At 45.2% G+C, this 17,366-nt stretch overlaps 1 protein-coding gene across 1 annotated transcript in view; it reads right to left on the bottom strand.

Annotated features, from left to right (window-relative positions):
• Positions 1–2,975: 2,975 nt before the first annotated feature.
• The window catches only part of LOC131940572 (uncharacterized), a 28,672-nt gene continuing 14,281 nt past the window's right edge, over positions 2,976–17,366 (bottom strand). Inside the window, exons 6-11 of the mRNA XM_059299265.1 lie at positions 12,037–12,178; positions 10,459–10,566; positions 9,330–9,510; positions 8,530–8,904; positions 6,066–6,218; positions 2,976–4,694 (exon numbers count right to left, since the gene is read on the bottom strand). Of these exons, the coding sequence (XP_059155248.1) occupies positions 4,471–4,694; positions 6,066–6,218; positions 8,530–8,904; positions 9,330–9,510; positions 10,459–10,566; positions 12,037–12,178 (1,183 nt within the window). The 3' untranslated portion in view covers positions 2,976–4,470. The remainder of the gene's footprint in view (positions 4,695–6,065; positions 6,219–8,529; positions 8,905–9,329; positions 9,511–10,458; positions 10,567–12,036; positions 12,179–17,366) is intronic.

The raw sequence follows: 17,366 nt of genomic DNA, 5'->3' as shown, positions 1-17,366 counted from the left end.
ATAAGAGCAAGACACAAAGTCTGATCTTATGAGAGCAAGACACAAAGTCTGTGATTTACTCTTTGTGTAACTGCAGACACGTGAGGACGCGCTGAACAAATTGACCGTTAATGACCCGTTAATGACAAGAGTTACCTAACAACTTTAATTATAGCATGATAATTACTTGCTTAAGAGTAATTAGTTAATACGCCTGCTAATCGTAAACTCGTCAGTAATTAGCAAGCCAATCAACAGTTGGGTTATCTAGGCGCTAGAAAAATGTAGGCCATCAAGTCATAGAAAAGTCTTTCAACTGTTGTAGTTTTAGAGTCACTGACTTAGTTGCAAGTCACGTGATTTAAGTAACTAGGTTTAAGTCAAGAGTCATGTATTAGTGGAACGACAGGAGTCGCTTGGTGATCGGAATCACGAGTTGCTTGATTTGCGTCTAGACTAGCTAGGTCGGTGTTTAAAATCACTTGATTTAATTCACGGATCAGTAGATTTTTAAAGTCATGAGTCAATAAGTTTATGTAAGTCATGAGTCACCAGATTAAAGTCAGGAGTCACTAGGTTTATGTAAGTCAGGAGTCATGTTTATTCTAGTCTATGCTGTGTTTGCCGGAGTTAACCAAGAAAGGTAACTCTGTTATAACTGGAATCATCAGTATTTCACTTGTAGCCTCCCTTACATTGCAAATTTTTATTTTTGCTTTCCTTATTACCATATCATAATTATTTTTGTTAAAACATAATACAACAAGCTAAAAGATTTATATAACAAGCTAAATACACTGCCAATAAAAAAAATCTATCTTAAGTAAATGGACGGTAGGTCAAGCAGTGTCTTACACATGTTAATAACCTCTGTGTTTTTCGTTTTTTTTTTAAACTAAAGAAATTGTTTTTCTTATTTTCGGTTTATTTAGAAACATTACAATAAGGATTTTGAATTTGTTTAATTTTCTAGTAACTAGTAGCTAGATTTAAAAAAAAATACTTTTTTCCATTCTGTTTGTATTTAATAATATCAACACCCCCCCCCCCCCCCTACAACTAAAATATTTGCTTAAAACCCAATCAGTAGCTTGTTTACAAAATAACAATCCAGATATTCTTGTGGTATCATCTAAAGCGAATGTTCTGAAATTCGTGAAAGAATTGTTTGCTTTAGATGTGTGTCAAACATGAAAAGCGAGATCTGCTACAAACAGATAAACTGATAGAACGACATACCTACACATTATTCATTTTAATTACCACACATAACACCTCAAACATTCTAATTTTCTTTTCAATTGCAACATGTTAATACATTTCCTTCCCATGTAACTCTATACACGCTACGCCACATCATACACACCTCCATTCCCAGGATCCCACATCCCACACACCTCCATTCCCAGGATCCCACATCCCACACACCTCCATTCCCAGGATCCTACATCCCACACAATTCCCTCCGCAGGATCCCACACACCTACCTCCCCAGGATCCCACACACCTCCCTCACCAGGATCCCACACACCTCCCCAGGATCCCACATCCCACACACCTCCCTCTCCAGGATCCCACACACCTCCCTCCCCAGGATCCCACACACCTCCCTCCCCAGGATCCCACACACCTCCCTCCCCATGATCCCACACACCTCCCTCCCCAGGATCCCACATCCCACACACCTCCCCAGGATCCCACACACCTCCCTCCCCAGGATCCCACACACCTCCCTCCCCAGGATCCCACACACCTCCCTCCCCAGGATCCCACATCCCACACACCTCCCCAGGATCCCACATCCCACACACCTCCCTAGAATCCCACAACACACACATCTCCACCCTTTGGATCCCACACACACACCTCCCCAGGATCCCACATCCCACACACCTCCCTAGAATCCCACAACACACACATCTCCACCCTTTGGATCCCACACACACACCTCCCCAGGATCCCACAACCCACACATCTCCACCCTTTGGATCCCACACACACACCCTTCCCCAGGATCCCACACAACTGTCTTGCTGATGCCCTGCATGCCTGTCCCCACACAGCTGTGTGGCCGGCTATCAAGGCTTGTATCATTTCCGTTTTGTGGAGAGATGGGAGACTGAAATTAACGCCCGGGGGGGACGGGCGGGCGAGTGAGAGGGCGCCCTGGGTGGGAGTGAGGCTGGAGAGCGGCCGAGTCGGCCAGGTTTAATAATATTTTCTCAATATCGCACACAGCGTGCTGGTCCGGGGGACGCGTCGCTCCCAGGCAAAAAATGAAGGGGGGCGCTGGAGACGTTTGTCAACAATGAGGCATCCGGAACTACCGGCTTTATTTCAGCCGGATGTGACGTTACCTCTGGCCGATGATCCGGCCCGTGAGAAAAAAGATGGCGTTGGATGGTTCTGTAAGCACTTGGTGCCGAGTTTGCCTAGCCTCGAGGCCGTCTTGGGGAATTTCAGGAAAATTTTTCTCGTGTTTCCCCTCAGTGCCGCGTCTTAAAGAAACACAAGATAAAGAATGGCGTATTAAACTAGCAGAGTGGGCCCTGGTGCCCCCTCGCCTGTGGGGGGGGGGGGGGGAGAGGGTTGCAAGCAAGTGTTGATGACGTGGTATGGCAAAAGTCGTGACGTATCACGCATGTTGAGCTCGAGGCACGGACATAGTTGACGGATATTGCGTCTTTAAGTGTGATGCTTCATTTCTTTCAGCTGTGGTGAGAGGGTGGGAGGGGGGGGGGGGGTGGTACGAGAGCGGGAGAGGGCGAGGTATAGATGGGGTAGGGTGGGGTATTATGCAAATACACACGACCTTAAAAGACACAATAATTTTTTCTTAAAACTAAATCAAAAAATTCAAAAGAACTTTCCAAACATCTGCAATAGAAACTTTAGGACGAGATAATCTAACACAAAAGAGGTAATCTAACCATCAGGTGAAGATTAACAAAGGAGATTTCTAACCATCAAGTGAAGATGAACAAAATCGACATTGTTCGTGATTTTATTGGACACAAATATTTTTTATATGACTTAGTCTCATATCTTTAGCATACGCTAGCTGATGTGATTTCCTTTGAACATAATCTGTGTTGATGTTATGTGTGTTGATGTGATGTGTGTTGATGTGATGTGTGTTGGTGTGATGTGTGTTGATGTTATGTGTGTTGGTGTAATGTGGGTTGATGTGATGTGTGTTGATGTGATGTGTGTTGGTGTGATGTGTGTTGATGTGATGTGTGTCGGAAATGAGTCATACATAGTTTTCACACGTGTAGTCGTATTTCTTGTTTAGTTATTGTAGATGTTGCTGATGTTGTTTTTTTTTTGTAGATGTGCTTGAAACATTTGTATAAATGTGCTCTAACTGATACACACATAGAGAAAAAAAAATTCACAAACAATCAACTTTTCTGTCCATTTGTTTATCTAGTCATAACACACGTACTAGTCCTATGTTTTGGGTGCTTAAGCTTTTCAACGGTGTGTTGATATTTTATAGCACAGTTTTTCTCTGTTTACAAGTTACACGCTCTTTGTGTGTGTGTCTGTGTGTAGGTGTTTGTGTCGGTGTGAAAACGACACATATGTCACTTATTTTGTTTAAAATGTTTTTTTAACCTTGTTTTTGATAGTTTTATATTAAAAAATGGTTTTGTTAAAAAGTATAAAGTGTTTTTTTTTTCAATTTAAAAAAAAAAATATTTTTTAGTTTATTAATGGTGAGCTTAATTTTGTGTTGCAATTTTCTCGTGATGTGTTTTATTAAGTGCTAAAATTGCACTGTGTGTTTTATCAAGTGCTATAAAATTGCACTTTCTTATGTGTTTATTAAATGCTGAAAATATTTGAATGGTGTGTAAAATAATGTGTTGTTGACTAGCATGACGTGCAGCATATAGCTCTGTCTGTCATCTGTCATGCCTCATGTTGGATGATTATCATCCATGTTCAGCTTGTTGATGGGACTTCAACGTCAAGGGTCGATCATTCGATCCGAGTTATTGATTCGTGATCAGCAATCAAGGGGTCTTACTACATGTCTGATGCAGGACAGGTGAAGCAGAGTTGATGTGTTTGTGCTAAGATCGACCGACGGACAGGACTAAAGTTGTGTGGAGTGTGTGTGGTGTGTGTGGGGGGGGATGTAAGGTGTGGGGGTAGAGTGTAAGGTGTGGGGTGTAGTGTGTTATGTATGGGTGTTATGTATGGGGTGTTATGTATGGGGTGTTATGTATGGGGTGTTATGTATGGGGTGTTATGTATGGGGTGTTATGTATGGGGTGTTATGTATGGGGTGTTATGTATGGGGTGTTATGTATGGGGTGTAGGGTGGCCGTGTGGGGTGGCCGTGTGGGGTGGCCGTGTGGGGTGGCCGTGTGGGGTGGCCGTGTGGGGTGGCCGTGTATGAATATTGTATGTAATATTGCATCTTATTGTGTATCGGGTGACGTTCTATAGTGTGTCCTATTGTGTGTCCTGAGTTGTGTCCTATTCTGGTGGGTCTACATCTGTGTCCTGTGGTTGGTCTACATCTGAGTCCTGTGGTTTCTCTTGAGGGTCCTCCTTAATATCCGGCGGGGGCGCCTTCTGGGAACTTTTCTGGGAGGAGAGTTCCAGTTCCGAGGCATCAGCTGAGCTGCCGAGTGTTCCAGACTTGTCTGCTTGTTTCTTCCCCTTCTTATCCGTCACCCTTCTTTTAGCGATGATGTTGGCTGATGACAGTGTAGATAATGACAGGGTAGATAAGGAATAATTGTGGACGTCGCTACAGCTTGCTTAACATATCCACATCACATCTAAACTCAACCACATTTAAGCTTCACCACATTTAAACTTAAACACCATTTAAACTAAACAATATTTAAACTTAAACACATTTAAACTTAATAATATTTAAACTTAACCACATAAATTTAAACTTAACAATATTTAAACTTAACAATATTTTAACTTAACCACAGTTAAACTTAACCACATTTAAAAATTAACCACATTTAAAAATTAACCACATTACATTCTTTCTTTACCACATAACATTTAAACTTCTTTATATCACATTTCAATTCAATTACGTCACAGCTAAATTTAGCCACACTGCATGTGAACGTGATCACACCACAGCTAAACTTAACAACATATTACAGTTAAACTTAACCACATATTACAGTTAAACGTAACCACTTATTACAGTTAAACTTTACCACATATTACAGTTAAACGTAACCACATAGTACAGTTAAACTTTACCACATAGTACAGTTAAACTTTACCACAAATCACAGTTAAACTTAACCACATTTTACAGTTAAACTTAACCACATATTACAGTTAAACTTAACCACATATTATAGTTAAGCTTTATCACATATTACAGTTAAACTTAACCACATATTACAGTTAAACTTTACCACATATAACAGTTAAGCTTTAACACATATTACAGTTAAACTTTACCACATATTACAGTTAAACTTTACTACATATTACAGTTAAACTTTACCACATATTACAGTTAAACTTAACCACATATTACAGTTAAACTTAGCCACAAGCTGAAAGCTGAACTCTACTTCAAGTAATTTAGGTTATGATTAGGGTTTAGACCACCGTCGGTAAAACGTGGGTTATGATAAGGGCAGTTGTTAAAAAATTTGGGTTCAATCGAACCCCATGGGTTTGGTGAATTATTCTCAAGGGTTCGGTGAAGGTAAATACACACGCCCGCCTCATTTGACGATCGGATTTAGTCAGTGCGGACGATAGAACTGTTAAGACGGGTTCAGTGTTGGTGGGGTTCGGTACCTCCAAAAAGGTTCAGAACCCCTGGGTTAGGGTTCAGACAACTTACAGTAAAACGTAGGTTCAGAACCCCTGGATTAGGGTTCAGACAACTTACAGTAAAACGTAGGTTCAGAACCACTGGGGTTCAGACAACTTACAGTAAAACGTAGGTTCAGAACCCCTGGGTTAGGGTTCAGACAACTTACAGTAAAACGTAGGTTCAGACAACTTACAGTAAAACGTAGGTCAGAACCCCTGGGGTTCAGACAACTTACAGTAAAACGTAGGTTCTAGAAACTCACAGTAAAACGTAGGTTCTAGAAACTCCTCGATGCTCATCCTGACTCGCCCGCCGTAGTCGACCGTGTCGGCGTCTGGCTCGCAGATGGTGTAGATCTCGTGGTCGTACAGGGACTCACAGGCGAAGCCTTCGGTCTTCCACTTGGTCAGTTGGTCTAAAAATAGAATCTTCCATTGTCAGTTGGTCTGAAAATAGAATCTTCCATTGGTCAGTTGGTCTATAAATAGAATGGTCAACCTGAAACCATTGCTTTGGTCTTCCACTTGGTCAGTTGGTCTAAAAATAGAATCTTCCACTTGGTCAGTTGGTCTAAAAATAGAATCTTCCATTGTCAGTTGGTCTAAAAATAGAATCTTCCATTGGTCAGTTGGTCTAAAAATAGAATCTTCCATTGGTCAGTTGGTCTAAAAATAGAATGGTCAAACGGAAACCATTGCTTCAGTCTTCCACTTGGTCAGTTGGTCTAAAAATAGAATCTTCCATTGGTCAGTTGGTCTAAAAATAGAATCTTCCATTGGTCAGTTGGTCTAAAAATAGAATGGTCAAACGGAAACCATTGCTTCAGTCTTCCACTTGGTCAGTTGGTCTAAAAATAGAATCTTCCATTGGTCAGTTGGTCTAAAAATAGAATGGTCAAACGGAAACCATTGCTTCAGTCTTCCACTTGGTCAGTTGGTCTAAAAATAGAATCTTCCATTGGTCAGTTGGTCTAAAAATAGAATCTTCCATTGGTCAGTTGGTCTAAAAATACCTTGGCAGCAAGATCAGCAAAACGGGAGGCACAGAGGAGGACATACGCGCTAGAGTTAATAGAGCCCGCTGCGCTTTCACAGTCCTGCGACCCATATGGAAAAGTTCGGCCATCTCCATTACCACAAAAATTAGGATATTTAACTCTAATGTCAAGGCTGTTCTGCTGTATGGAGCAGAGACATGGAGAGTCTCCAAGGCAAGCACAGCAAAGATACAGACCTTCATGAATAGATGCCTTCGACAGATACTGAAACTGAGATGGCAGGACAAAGTGCCGAACTTGGAACTATGGAGGAAAGCTAGGCAGGAGCCTATAGGTGTGCAAATAAGAAGGAGGAAGTGGCGCTGGGTGGGTCACACACTGCGAAAGGCTCACACAAATGTTACACGCCAAGCGCTTGAGTGGAACCCCCAGGGAAAGCGGAAGAGAGGGCGCCCAAGACAGACCTGGAGGCGGAGTCTTCTTGAAGAACTGAAGCCAACAAGGATGTCTTGGGAGATGTCAAAATTAATAGCCGAGGATAGGAAGAAATGGAAGGAAATGGTGGAGGCCCTATGCTCCATAAGGAGCAAAGAGGACTAAACACACAAAAAAAAATAATTAAACATTGGTCAGTTGGTCTAAAAATAGAATGGTCAAACTGAAACCATTGCTTCAGTCTTCCACTTGGTCAGTTGGTCTAAAAATAGAATCTTCCATTGGTCAGTTGGTCTAAAAATAGAATGGTCAAACTGAAACCATTGCTTCAGTCTTCCATTGGTCAGTTGGTCTAAAAAAAGGATGGTCCACCTGAAACCTTTTCTGGCAATCAAAACTTTTTTTTTAAAGTCCGGGAATTTTTCCTGTAAGCTTGACCCTAGTCTCAATAGTCCAGCCAATATAGCCCGACCCCTGGGGGCCTGCAAGGTGGCCATTTAATGGCAGGGATGATTGTCTAGACATGGCCATTTAATGGCAGGGATGATTGTCTAGACATGGCCATTTAATGGCAGGGATGATTGTCTAGACATGGCCATTTAATGGCAGGGATGATTGTCTAGACATGGCCATTTAATGGCAGGGATGATTGTCTAGACATGGCCATTTAATGGCAGGGATGATTGTCTAGACATGGCCATTTAATGGCAGGGATGATTGTCTAGACATGGCCATTTAATGGCAGGGATGATTGTCTACTTGTCACATGATTTCACAGCTACTGCTGATAAGAAAACTTGCCATTTTCCTCCATTACCAGAGACGTGTCAAAACGTGTCACAAATATTGACGTCAATCTTGTAAACGTCTTCATGTATTTTCTCAAGTTGTTTTCACGAGCTTACATTTGGTGTGGCAGGTTTTTAAAAAATCTTCAATGCCGCAATTCAAATCTGGTAGTGGTTTTTTTCATAGTTTTCTTTTTCTTCTCATAAATATTCTGTCCTACATTTAAATATGGTCCCCACTTCTAAAAAATGAAACTAAAAACTCGATACGTCTTAATGCGTTTGTATGTTTTATAATTAAAACATCTTGTCCTCTCCCCCCCCCCCCCCCCTAGACCATCCTGTTGTAGAGTGGTAACCTACACCAAAAGATGTCTTAACCTACACTAAAAGGTGTTTTAACCTACACCACAAGGTGTATCAACCAAAGACAAATGGTGTCTCAGCCTCCCTCCCCCCCCCCACTTGATGTGTTTCTATTGACCTGTAAAGGTGTGTCTACTCACCCACAAGGAAGTCGTACATGTTGTTTGAGAACTTGGGCAGGATGAGCCCCAGCCCGTCAGAGGTGAAGGTCAGCAGCCCGTGCTTGGTCAGGCCGAAGGTGCCCTCCTTGATGCTGTCTGCTATGGCGCCCCGCTCGGCGTGGTACTTGCCGCCACCCACCGCAGCCCCGCCCACATAGGCACGGTCAAAGTTCCCCTTGAAGATGGACTTGGGCTCCTCTATGACCACCAGCCCGGCGTTCTGGAGGTCCTCGCTGGTCAGGATGTTGCCGGCCTTGTCTCTGTACACGCCGTTCTCGTCCTTGTACACACCCATAGCGGCCAGAGCTGATTGGTCAATGACATTACCGTCTGCGTCTCTCAGTTCAGCGATTTCTGGTGTACAAGTATGTCACACGTAAGTACACATGTCACACGTGAGTACACGTGTCACAAGTGAGTACACATGTCATAAGTGAGTACACATGTCATAAGTGAGTACACATGTCATAAGTGAGTACACATGTCACATAACATCTGCTCTCATCTGAGACGTGTTGTTAGACATATGACATATCATTACATAAATTATCAGCAGTAATTATTGAATTGACATATGACATCTCTATACTGTGTGCCAGCCGATGATACACCTGTAACAACGTGACCACCACCAACAAACACCAACCAACAACAAAACACCTTCCAACCAACATTAAACACCAACCAACAACAATACACCTTCCAACCAACATTAAACACCAACCAACAACAATTCACCTTCCAACCAACATTAAACACCAACCACTAACTTGACCTACTCGGGGCCATCAGGCTCGCAAAGTAGCCAGCATCAGACAACGTATCATCACTCAGCCTGAAGTGCTTTCCTTTCTGTGCCTCCAGCATCTTGTTGAAGAACTGTCCCGCCCACCTCTCCGTCTTAGACTTGGACTTGCCGAGTTCCATGATCTCATCTATCGAGTCAACACCAAACATGGCCTGGAACAGGTGGGCCAAATGTAAACGATGGCCAATTGTAAGAAATGGCAAAAGGTGGCCAAGTGTAAATTGTGCCAAGAATCGACCAAAGTAATTAACTGAAATTTTCATACAGCTAAAGAACCTACCTCAATAAAACTTCATTAAACTTATCATAGACCAAAAATATAATGGCCCCTTGTCCTACACAACCTACTGTCCTGTCCTACACAACCTACTGTCCTGTCCTACACAACCTACTGTCCTACACAACCTACTGTCCTACACAACCTACTGTCCTGTCCTACACAACCTACTGTCCTACACAACCTACTGTCCTACACAACCTACTATCCTGTCCTACACAACCTACTGTCCTGTTCTACACGACCTACTGTCCTACACAACCTACTGTCCTGTCCTACACGACCTACTGTCCTACACAACCAATTGTCCTACACAACCTACTGTCCTACACAACCTATTGTCCTGTACTACACAACCTATTGTCCTGTCCTACACAACCTACTGTCCTGTCCTACACAACCTACTGTCATGTCCTACACAACCTATTGTCCTGTCCTACACAACCAATTGTCCTACACAACCTACTGTCCTACACAACCTATTGTCCTGTCCTACACAACCTATTGTCCTGTCCTACACAACCTACTGTCCTGTCCTACACAACCTACTGTCATGTCCTACACAACCTATTGTCCTGTCCTACACAACCTATTGTCCTGCCCTACACGACCAATTGTCCTGTCCTACACAACTTATTGTCCCCCTGTCCTACAGAACCTACTGTCCTGTCCTGCACAACCTACTGTCCTACACGACCTACTGTCCCCCTGTCCTACACAACTTATTGTCCCCCTGTCCTACAGAACCTACTGTCCTGTCCTACACAACCTACTGTCCTACACGACCTATTGTCCCCCTGTCCTACACGACCTACTGCCCTACCCCTAAAGCCATCAGACGCCGTAACGTCTCATCATCAATGGGCTGACCAGACAGGAGGAGTTTCATGATTTCCTCAAACTCCTGCTGGAACAATTGGTCGCTGGTTCTCTGGGGAGGTCACAGGTTGGACATTTCAATATGGACATTAGACACGGACATTTCAATATGGACATTTGACACGGACATTTCAATATGGACATTAGACACGCACATTTCAATATGGACATTAGACACGCACATTTCAATATGGACATTACACACGGACATTTCAATATGGACATTAGACACGGACATTTCAATATGGACATTAGACACGGACATTTCAATATGGACATTTGACACGCACATTTCAATATGGACATTAGACACGGACATTTCAATATGGACATTAGACACGGACATTTCAATATGGACATTTGACACGCACATTTCAATATGGACATTAGACACGGACATTTCAATATGGACATTAGACACGCACATTTCAATATGGACATTAGACACGCACATTTCAATATGGACATTACACACGGACATTTCAATATGGACATTAGACACGGACATTTCAATATGGACATTAGACACGGACATTTCAATATGGACATTTGACACGCACATTTCAATATGGACATTAGACACGGACATTTCAATATGGACATTAGACACGGACATTTCAATATGGACAATAGACACGGACATTTCAATATCGACATTAGACACGGACATTTCAATATGGACATTAGACACGCACATTTCAATATGGACCTAGGCTAGACCCCCGTTTAAACTCAACCCTGCCAGCCTATGTTTCCCTGCCAGCCCTACCTGTATGTTTCCCTGCCAGCCCTACCTGTATGTTTCCCTGCCAGCCCTACATGTATGTTTCCCTGCCAGCCTATGTTTCCCTGCCAGCCTATGTTTCCCTGCCAGCCCATGTTTCCCTGCCAGTCCTACCTGTATGTTTCCCTGCCAGCCTATGTTTCCCTGCCAGCCTATGTTTCCCTGCCAGCCTATGTTTCCCTGCCAGCCTATGTTTCCCTGCCAGCCTATGTTTCCCTGCCAGTCCTACCTGTATGTTTCCCTGCCAGTCCTACCTGTATGTTTCCCTGCCAGCCTATGTTTCCCTGCCAGCCTATGTTTCCCTGCCAGCCTATGTTTCCCTGCCAGTCCTACCTGTATGTTTCCCTGCCAGCCTATGTTTCCCTGCCAGCCCTACCTGTATGTTTCCCTGCCAGCCTATGTTTCCCTGCCAGCCTATGTTTCCCTGCCAGCCCTACCTGTATGTTTCCCTGCCAGCCTATGTTTCCCTGCCAGCCCTACCTGTATGTTTCCCTGCCAGCCCTACCTGTATGTTTCCCTGCTAGCCTATGTTTCCCTGCCAGCCCTACCTGTATGTTTCCCTGCCAGCCCTACCTGTATGTTTCCCTGCCAGCCTATGTTTCCCTGCCAGCCCTACCTGTATGTTACCCTGCCAGCCCTACCTGTATGTTTCCCTGCCAGCCTATGTTTCCCTGCCAGCCTATGTTTCCCTGCCAGCCTATGTTTCCCTGCCAGCCTATGTTTCTCTACCAGTCCTACCTTTGTGTTCCTGATGTTCTCAAGCAGAGCGTGGAGCCGCAGCTTCCTGGCTTTGTTCTCCTCGTCTAGAGCTCTCTTGGCCTTCTCGAGGTCCAGCAGGAACTTGGTCTTCTCGCTCCGGTACAGGTCGTTGTCGACACACCTACATGTGCGGATAGTTACTGAATGGTTTAAGGGCTGTCGTTGTCTATACACCTACACGTGCGGATAGTTATTGAATGGTTTTAATGTAAGGGGTTGCAGGCGTTGTCTGGGGTGGTAGGCGTTGTCTGGGGTGGTAGGCCCTAAATTCAAAGTCCACCCCCAAACCCTTAAAAAGGGCAGTCCTCCGCAAATACCCGAAAAAGTAAAAATGGTAAAGTCCCCTTCCCCACAGTCCAACCCTTACTTGTAAAGGTGCTGAGTTATGAACCCCCCCCCCCAGTCCACCCCCACAGTCCACCCCTCCCCACACAGCCCACCCCTCCCGCCTCCACCTCAGTCCACCCCTCCCCCATCTCTCCACAGTCCACCCCTCCCCCCACAGTCCACCCCTCCCCCTAAAGTCCACCCCTCCCCCACTTTCCACCCCTCCCCCACAGTCCACCCCTCCCCCATCAGTCCACCTCTCCCCCCCCCCACATTCCACCCCTCCCCCCTCCCCCCACAATCCAACCCTGCCCCCTCCCCCCAGTCCACCCCTCCCCCCAGTCTACCCCTCCCCCCACAGTCCACCCCTCCCCCACAGTCCAGCCCCTCCCTCCACAGTCCACCCCTCCCCCCACAGTCCACCCCTCCCCCATCCCCCCACAGTCTACCCCTCCCCCCACAGTCCACCCCTCCCCCTCCCCCCACTGTCCACCCCTCCCCCCCTTCCCCACAGTCCACCCCTCCCCCATCTCTCCACAGTCCACCCCTCCCCCCACAGTCCACCCCTCCCCCACTTTCCACCCCTCCCCCCACAGTCCACCCCTCCCCCATCAGTCCACCTCTCCCCCCCCCCACATTCCACCCTTCCCCCCTCTCCCCACAATCCAACCCTCCCTCCACAGTCCACCCCTCCCCCCACAGTCCACCCCTCCCCCATCCCCCCACAGTCTACCCCTCCCCCCACAGTCCACCCCTCCCCCTCCCCCCACTGTCCACCCCTCCCCCCTTCCCCACAGTCCACCCCTCCCCCATCTCTCCACAGTCCACCCCTCCCCCCACAGTCCACCCCTCCCCCACTTTCCACCCCTCCCCCCACAGTCCACCCCTCCCCCATCAGTCCACCTCTCCCCCCCCCCACATTCCACCCCTCCCCCCTCCCCCCACAATCCAACCCTCCCTCCTCCCCCCAGTCCACCCCTCCCCCCAGTCTATCCCTCCCCCCACAGTCCACCCCTCCCCCTGTGACCTACTTAGGTCGAGTCTTTTTTATTTTGACATTGTATAATTCCTTATATGGAATGATTGTGTAACACCTGGGGTTTTTCCATTGACTATTAAGGTGTTTGAGACATAGAAAATTTCCATTAAAATCTGATTGAATGATTCTGATCAGATGATTATCCCAACCAATGGCGACATGAGTTGAGGATAACCTCCCCTGTCACAGAAGTCTTTAATTGCCCCGCACACTCGCAACACGAGGCAGTTTATCTTGACCTGGCAGTCTACGAGGCAGTTTTACCTTGATCAGACAGCCGTCCATATTGTCCGGCTATAGACTCTGACCATTTGAACGTGAGAGTACTTAAGACCTGTGTGTGCCTTGCTTTCTTCAGTTGATTTAGTCTTCTAGTTTAATATTACTTGTCGCTAAGTAAGTCTTGAAGCTACAGCAGTGTTGTGTGGCCTGTAGCTGTTCCTTAGACAGTGTAGAAATCTGTGATAGTGTTTTTTCCTACATTGTGTAAGTTGGGTTTTTGATATTTTATACATTAAATATTTTATCTAGTTCATCTTTGTGTTCTGCCACAACTGAGTTCGCTGATTAAAAGGTCGTATGTAGATTGGATGAGTGTTAATTACAATAGTATCACTAGCTTCCCTAGACATTAAATTCGAGCCCTAGTGGTCGTTGTGTTAAGTGTTCATCCACTTAGGCCGTAAGGCATTTGCATATGACCCCGAAAAAAGAATCCGGGGACGTTCTCCTTCTATTTGGCTGATAGATAGGTTAACGTTACAAAGTGGGGGCTCGTCCGGGATTTAATCTGTCGTTCCAGTTGTTGTTTATATCAGTTGAATACTAAGGTTAGTTGGATTTAGTTGTTTTTATATCCAGTGTAGCGCCGTGGTCTTACAACGCGCGCTCAGGCTAGAGTATCTAGGTCAAATAAGCAGACGTGTCACGTCCTACATTTAGAGGTCAAGTACACGGCCCAACGCTGTGTATTAATTTAAAGGATCTAGGCTTGTTGTGATTTGAAAGTTAGTGTTATGGAGTCTTTTTTGGCTAATCCTACTGTTGAAGATGTAGAAAAGTTGAGTAGAAAAGTTTTGGTTAGTGTTGTTAAGGAATTGAAATTGGATTATTCTGTTACGCAGAAGTCAGAGGTGTTGAGAGATAAAATTGTTGTTCATTTCATTAATGAAGGGGTATTTGATGAAAGTTTGTTGGCTGGTGTGTTACTCCGCGAGGAGAAAGTTGCTTTAGAGAAGGCATTAAAAGAACAGGAGTTGGAAGTTAAAATTGCTTTAGATAGGAGGAGGTTGGAATCAGAATTGGGTAAAGTTAGTGATGTCACTTCTCTGGTAGATCCAAAAAAGTTGTCGGTAGGGCAAGTGATTGCCAAATTTGGGAAATTAGTTCCTAAATTTGATGAAACAGATTTGGTCGTTTTCTTTAACTCGTTTGAGAGTTTAGCGAAGACATGTGAATGGCCCGAATCTTCCATTACTGCTTTATTGAGCTCTGTCCTTACTGGGAAAGCTGCAAAAACATACCAGGCACTCTCTCACGACGTTCAAAATAACTATAGTTTGGTCAAGACTGCCATTTTAAAGGCCTACGCACTGACGCCCGAGGCCTATCGGACAAAATTCCGTACACTCCGCAAGTTACCCACACAATCATATGTGGAATTTCTCTTTGAAAAGGAGAAAATATTTTCAAGGTGGCTACACTCGGAGGAAGTTTCTGAGTTTGAGAAACTGAGGTCACTTATCCTAAGGGAAGAATTCCTATCGTCCCTGCCTGAAGAGATACGACTACACATTCTGGATAACAAGATAACTGACATCCAGAAGGCTGCTGAGTCGGCTGACACATATATGTTGGTGCATAGGAAACCACCAGTGTCAGGAAACCGCCTCAACCCCGTGCTTCCCCTTTTTGGCAGCAATCATCCTGTTGGCCAACATTTGAAGGCATCACAGTCCAGAGAGAAACCAAGATCAACTCTCAATCGTCGAGCGGTATGCCAGTTCTGCAAAAGGCCTGGTCACCATGTCAAGGACTGTTACAAACGTCTTCAGAATAACAGGGAGGTGGTGCGTACTTCTGCGCACTATGCTCTATCCCCTCAAGCAGCCAGTTCAACTATGAACTCTAGAATTCAAAAGGACTCTAACCCTAAGTGTCCGCAAGAAGGTAGTCAAGTCTCCACACATTATGTGCAGTCACATTTTGACTGTTCTCGCCACCATCCAGTTTCTTCCGAGTCTACCGATCTCGAGGGATCGAGAAAAGTTGACTTTTCATCTTTTATTGCCGAAGCCATCATTAGCAAACCAGGTGATCCGTTGTCTCAGAAGAATATCACCGTTCTAAGAGACACAGGAGCGTCACAATCACTCCTTTTGAAAAGTTCAATGGACATTACACCTGAGACGAACACCGGAAGGATTTCCATTATCCAGGGAGTGGGGACAAAATCTACTGTCGTCCCTCTACACAAGTTTGCCCTGAAACATCATCTCGTCGAAGGTGAGGTCATTTTAGGTGTGATAGATAGTATTCCTGTCCCAGGAGTACACCTACTTCTAGGGAATGACCTTGCGGGAAGCAAAGTATACCCCTGTACGGTTTCAGACCCTTCGTCAACAGTTCCAGATAATGATTATGAACTGTATCCTGCATGTGCGGTGACAAGAAGCCAGACCAAACAATTGGCTGACATCACGTCTGAACCACACCCGCCATCATCGTCAAGAAATTCGACTCTCAAACTGGAGTCTATGCTTCCAGAGAACACAAGCCTGGGCTTACCCCTGAGGATATCTCAGGAAGACATCATTAAAGCTCAACAAGTCGACGCGGAACTCAAAGCAACGGTCGAAAAATCTCTATCATCTGACGATGGAGAATATTTCTCCGAGAACGGCCTCTTCTTTCGTCGCGCTATACCAGTGATTGCCTCACCAGCCGAACCATGGTTGGGTAAAAACCAGCTGTGGGTCCCTCCACCTTATCGGCATGAAATACTTAAGCTGGCACATGACCATCCAATGTCAGCGCACCCAGGAGTCTCTAAAACGACGGCGAAGATCAAAGAACTGTTCTTTTGGCCCAAAATGAGAAAAGATGTGTCGCGTTACTGCAGAAGTTGCACGAACTGTCAGTTGGCCGGAAAGCCAAACCAGACAATTCCTAAGGCCCCTTTGAGTCCGATTCCTGTATTAGAAGAACCTTTTTCTAAAATCGTCATGGACTGTGTAGGTCCCTTGCCTAAAACCAAGGCGGGCAACGAGTACCTACTTACCTTTATGTGTTCAAGTACCCGTTTTCCCGAGGCGATTCCCTTACGGAACATTAAGGCAAAGACTGTAGTCAGAGCCATGACCCGGTTCTTCACTACCTTTGGATTACCTAGAATCGTGCAAACAGATCAAGGCAGCAACTTCACCAGTCACCATTTTCAGGAAGCGCTAGCCAAGCTAGGCGTTACCCACATCACCAGCTCAGCCTACCACCCTCAGTCTCAAGGCGTACTTGAGAGGTTCCACCAAACCCTCAAAACCATGCTAAGGACATTCGCTAATAGTAACACCCAATGGGATGAGTCTGTTCCTTGGATTATTTTCGCCGCGAGGGACTGTGTCCAGGACTCTTTAGGCTACTCGCCTTTTCAACTTGTGTTTAGACATTCTGTCCGTGGCCCCCTGAAGCTGATACACGAACGTTGGACAGGTACCAGTGATCATCCAGTGGAAAACTTCGACGATTTTCACGTTCGACTGAAAGCCGTGTGCGAAATGGCTCACAAGAACTTAAGAAAGGCCCAAGTGAGAATGAAAGGACTGTATGATAAGAGTTCTTGTAAACGAACATTCAATCCAGGCGACAAAGTTCTTGTGCTAGTGCCTAATCTGAACAATGCGTTATCCTTGAGATATTGTGGACCCTTTACTGTGCATTCAAAATT

This window comes from Physella acuta, unplaced genomic scaffold, assembly GCF_028476545.2.
Source record: "Physella acuta isolate Inbredline_101_S28 unplaced genomic scaffold, ASM2847654v3 ptg000322l, whole genome shotgun sequence".
Lineage (NCBI taxonomy): Eukaryota > Metazoa > Mollusca > Gastropoda > Physidae > Physella > Physella acuta.
This window is presented reverse-complemented; position numbering and strand designations above follow the sequence as displayed.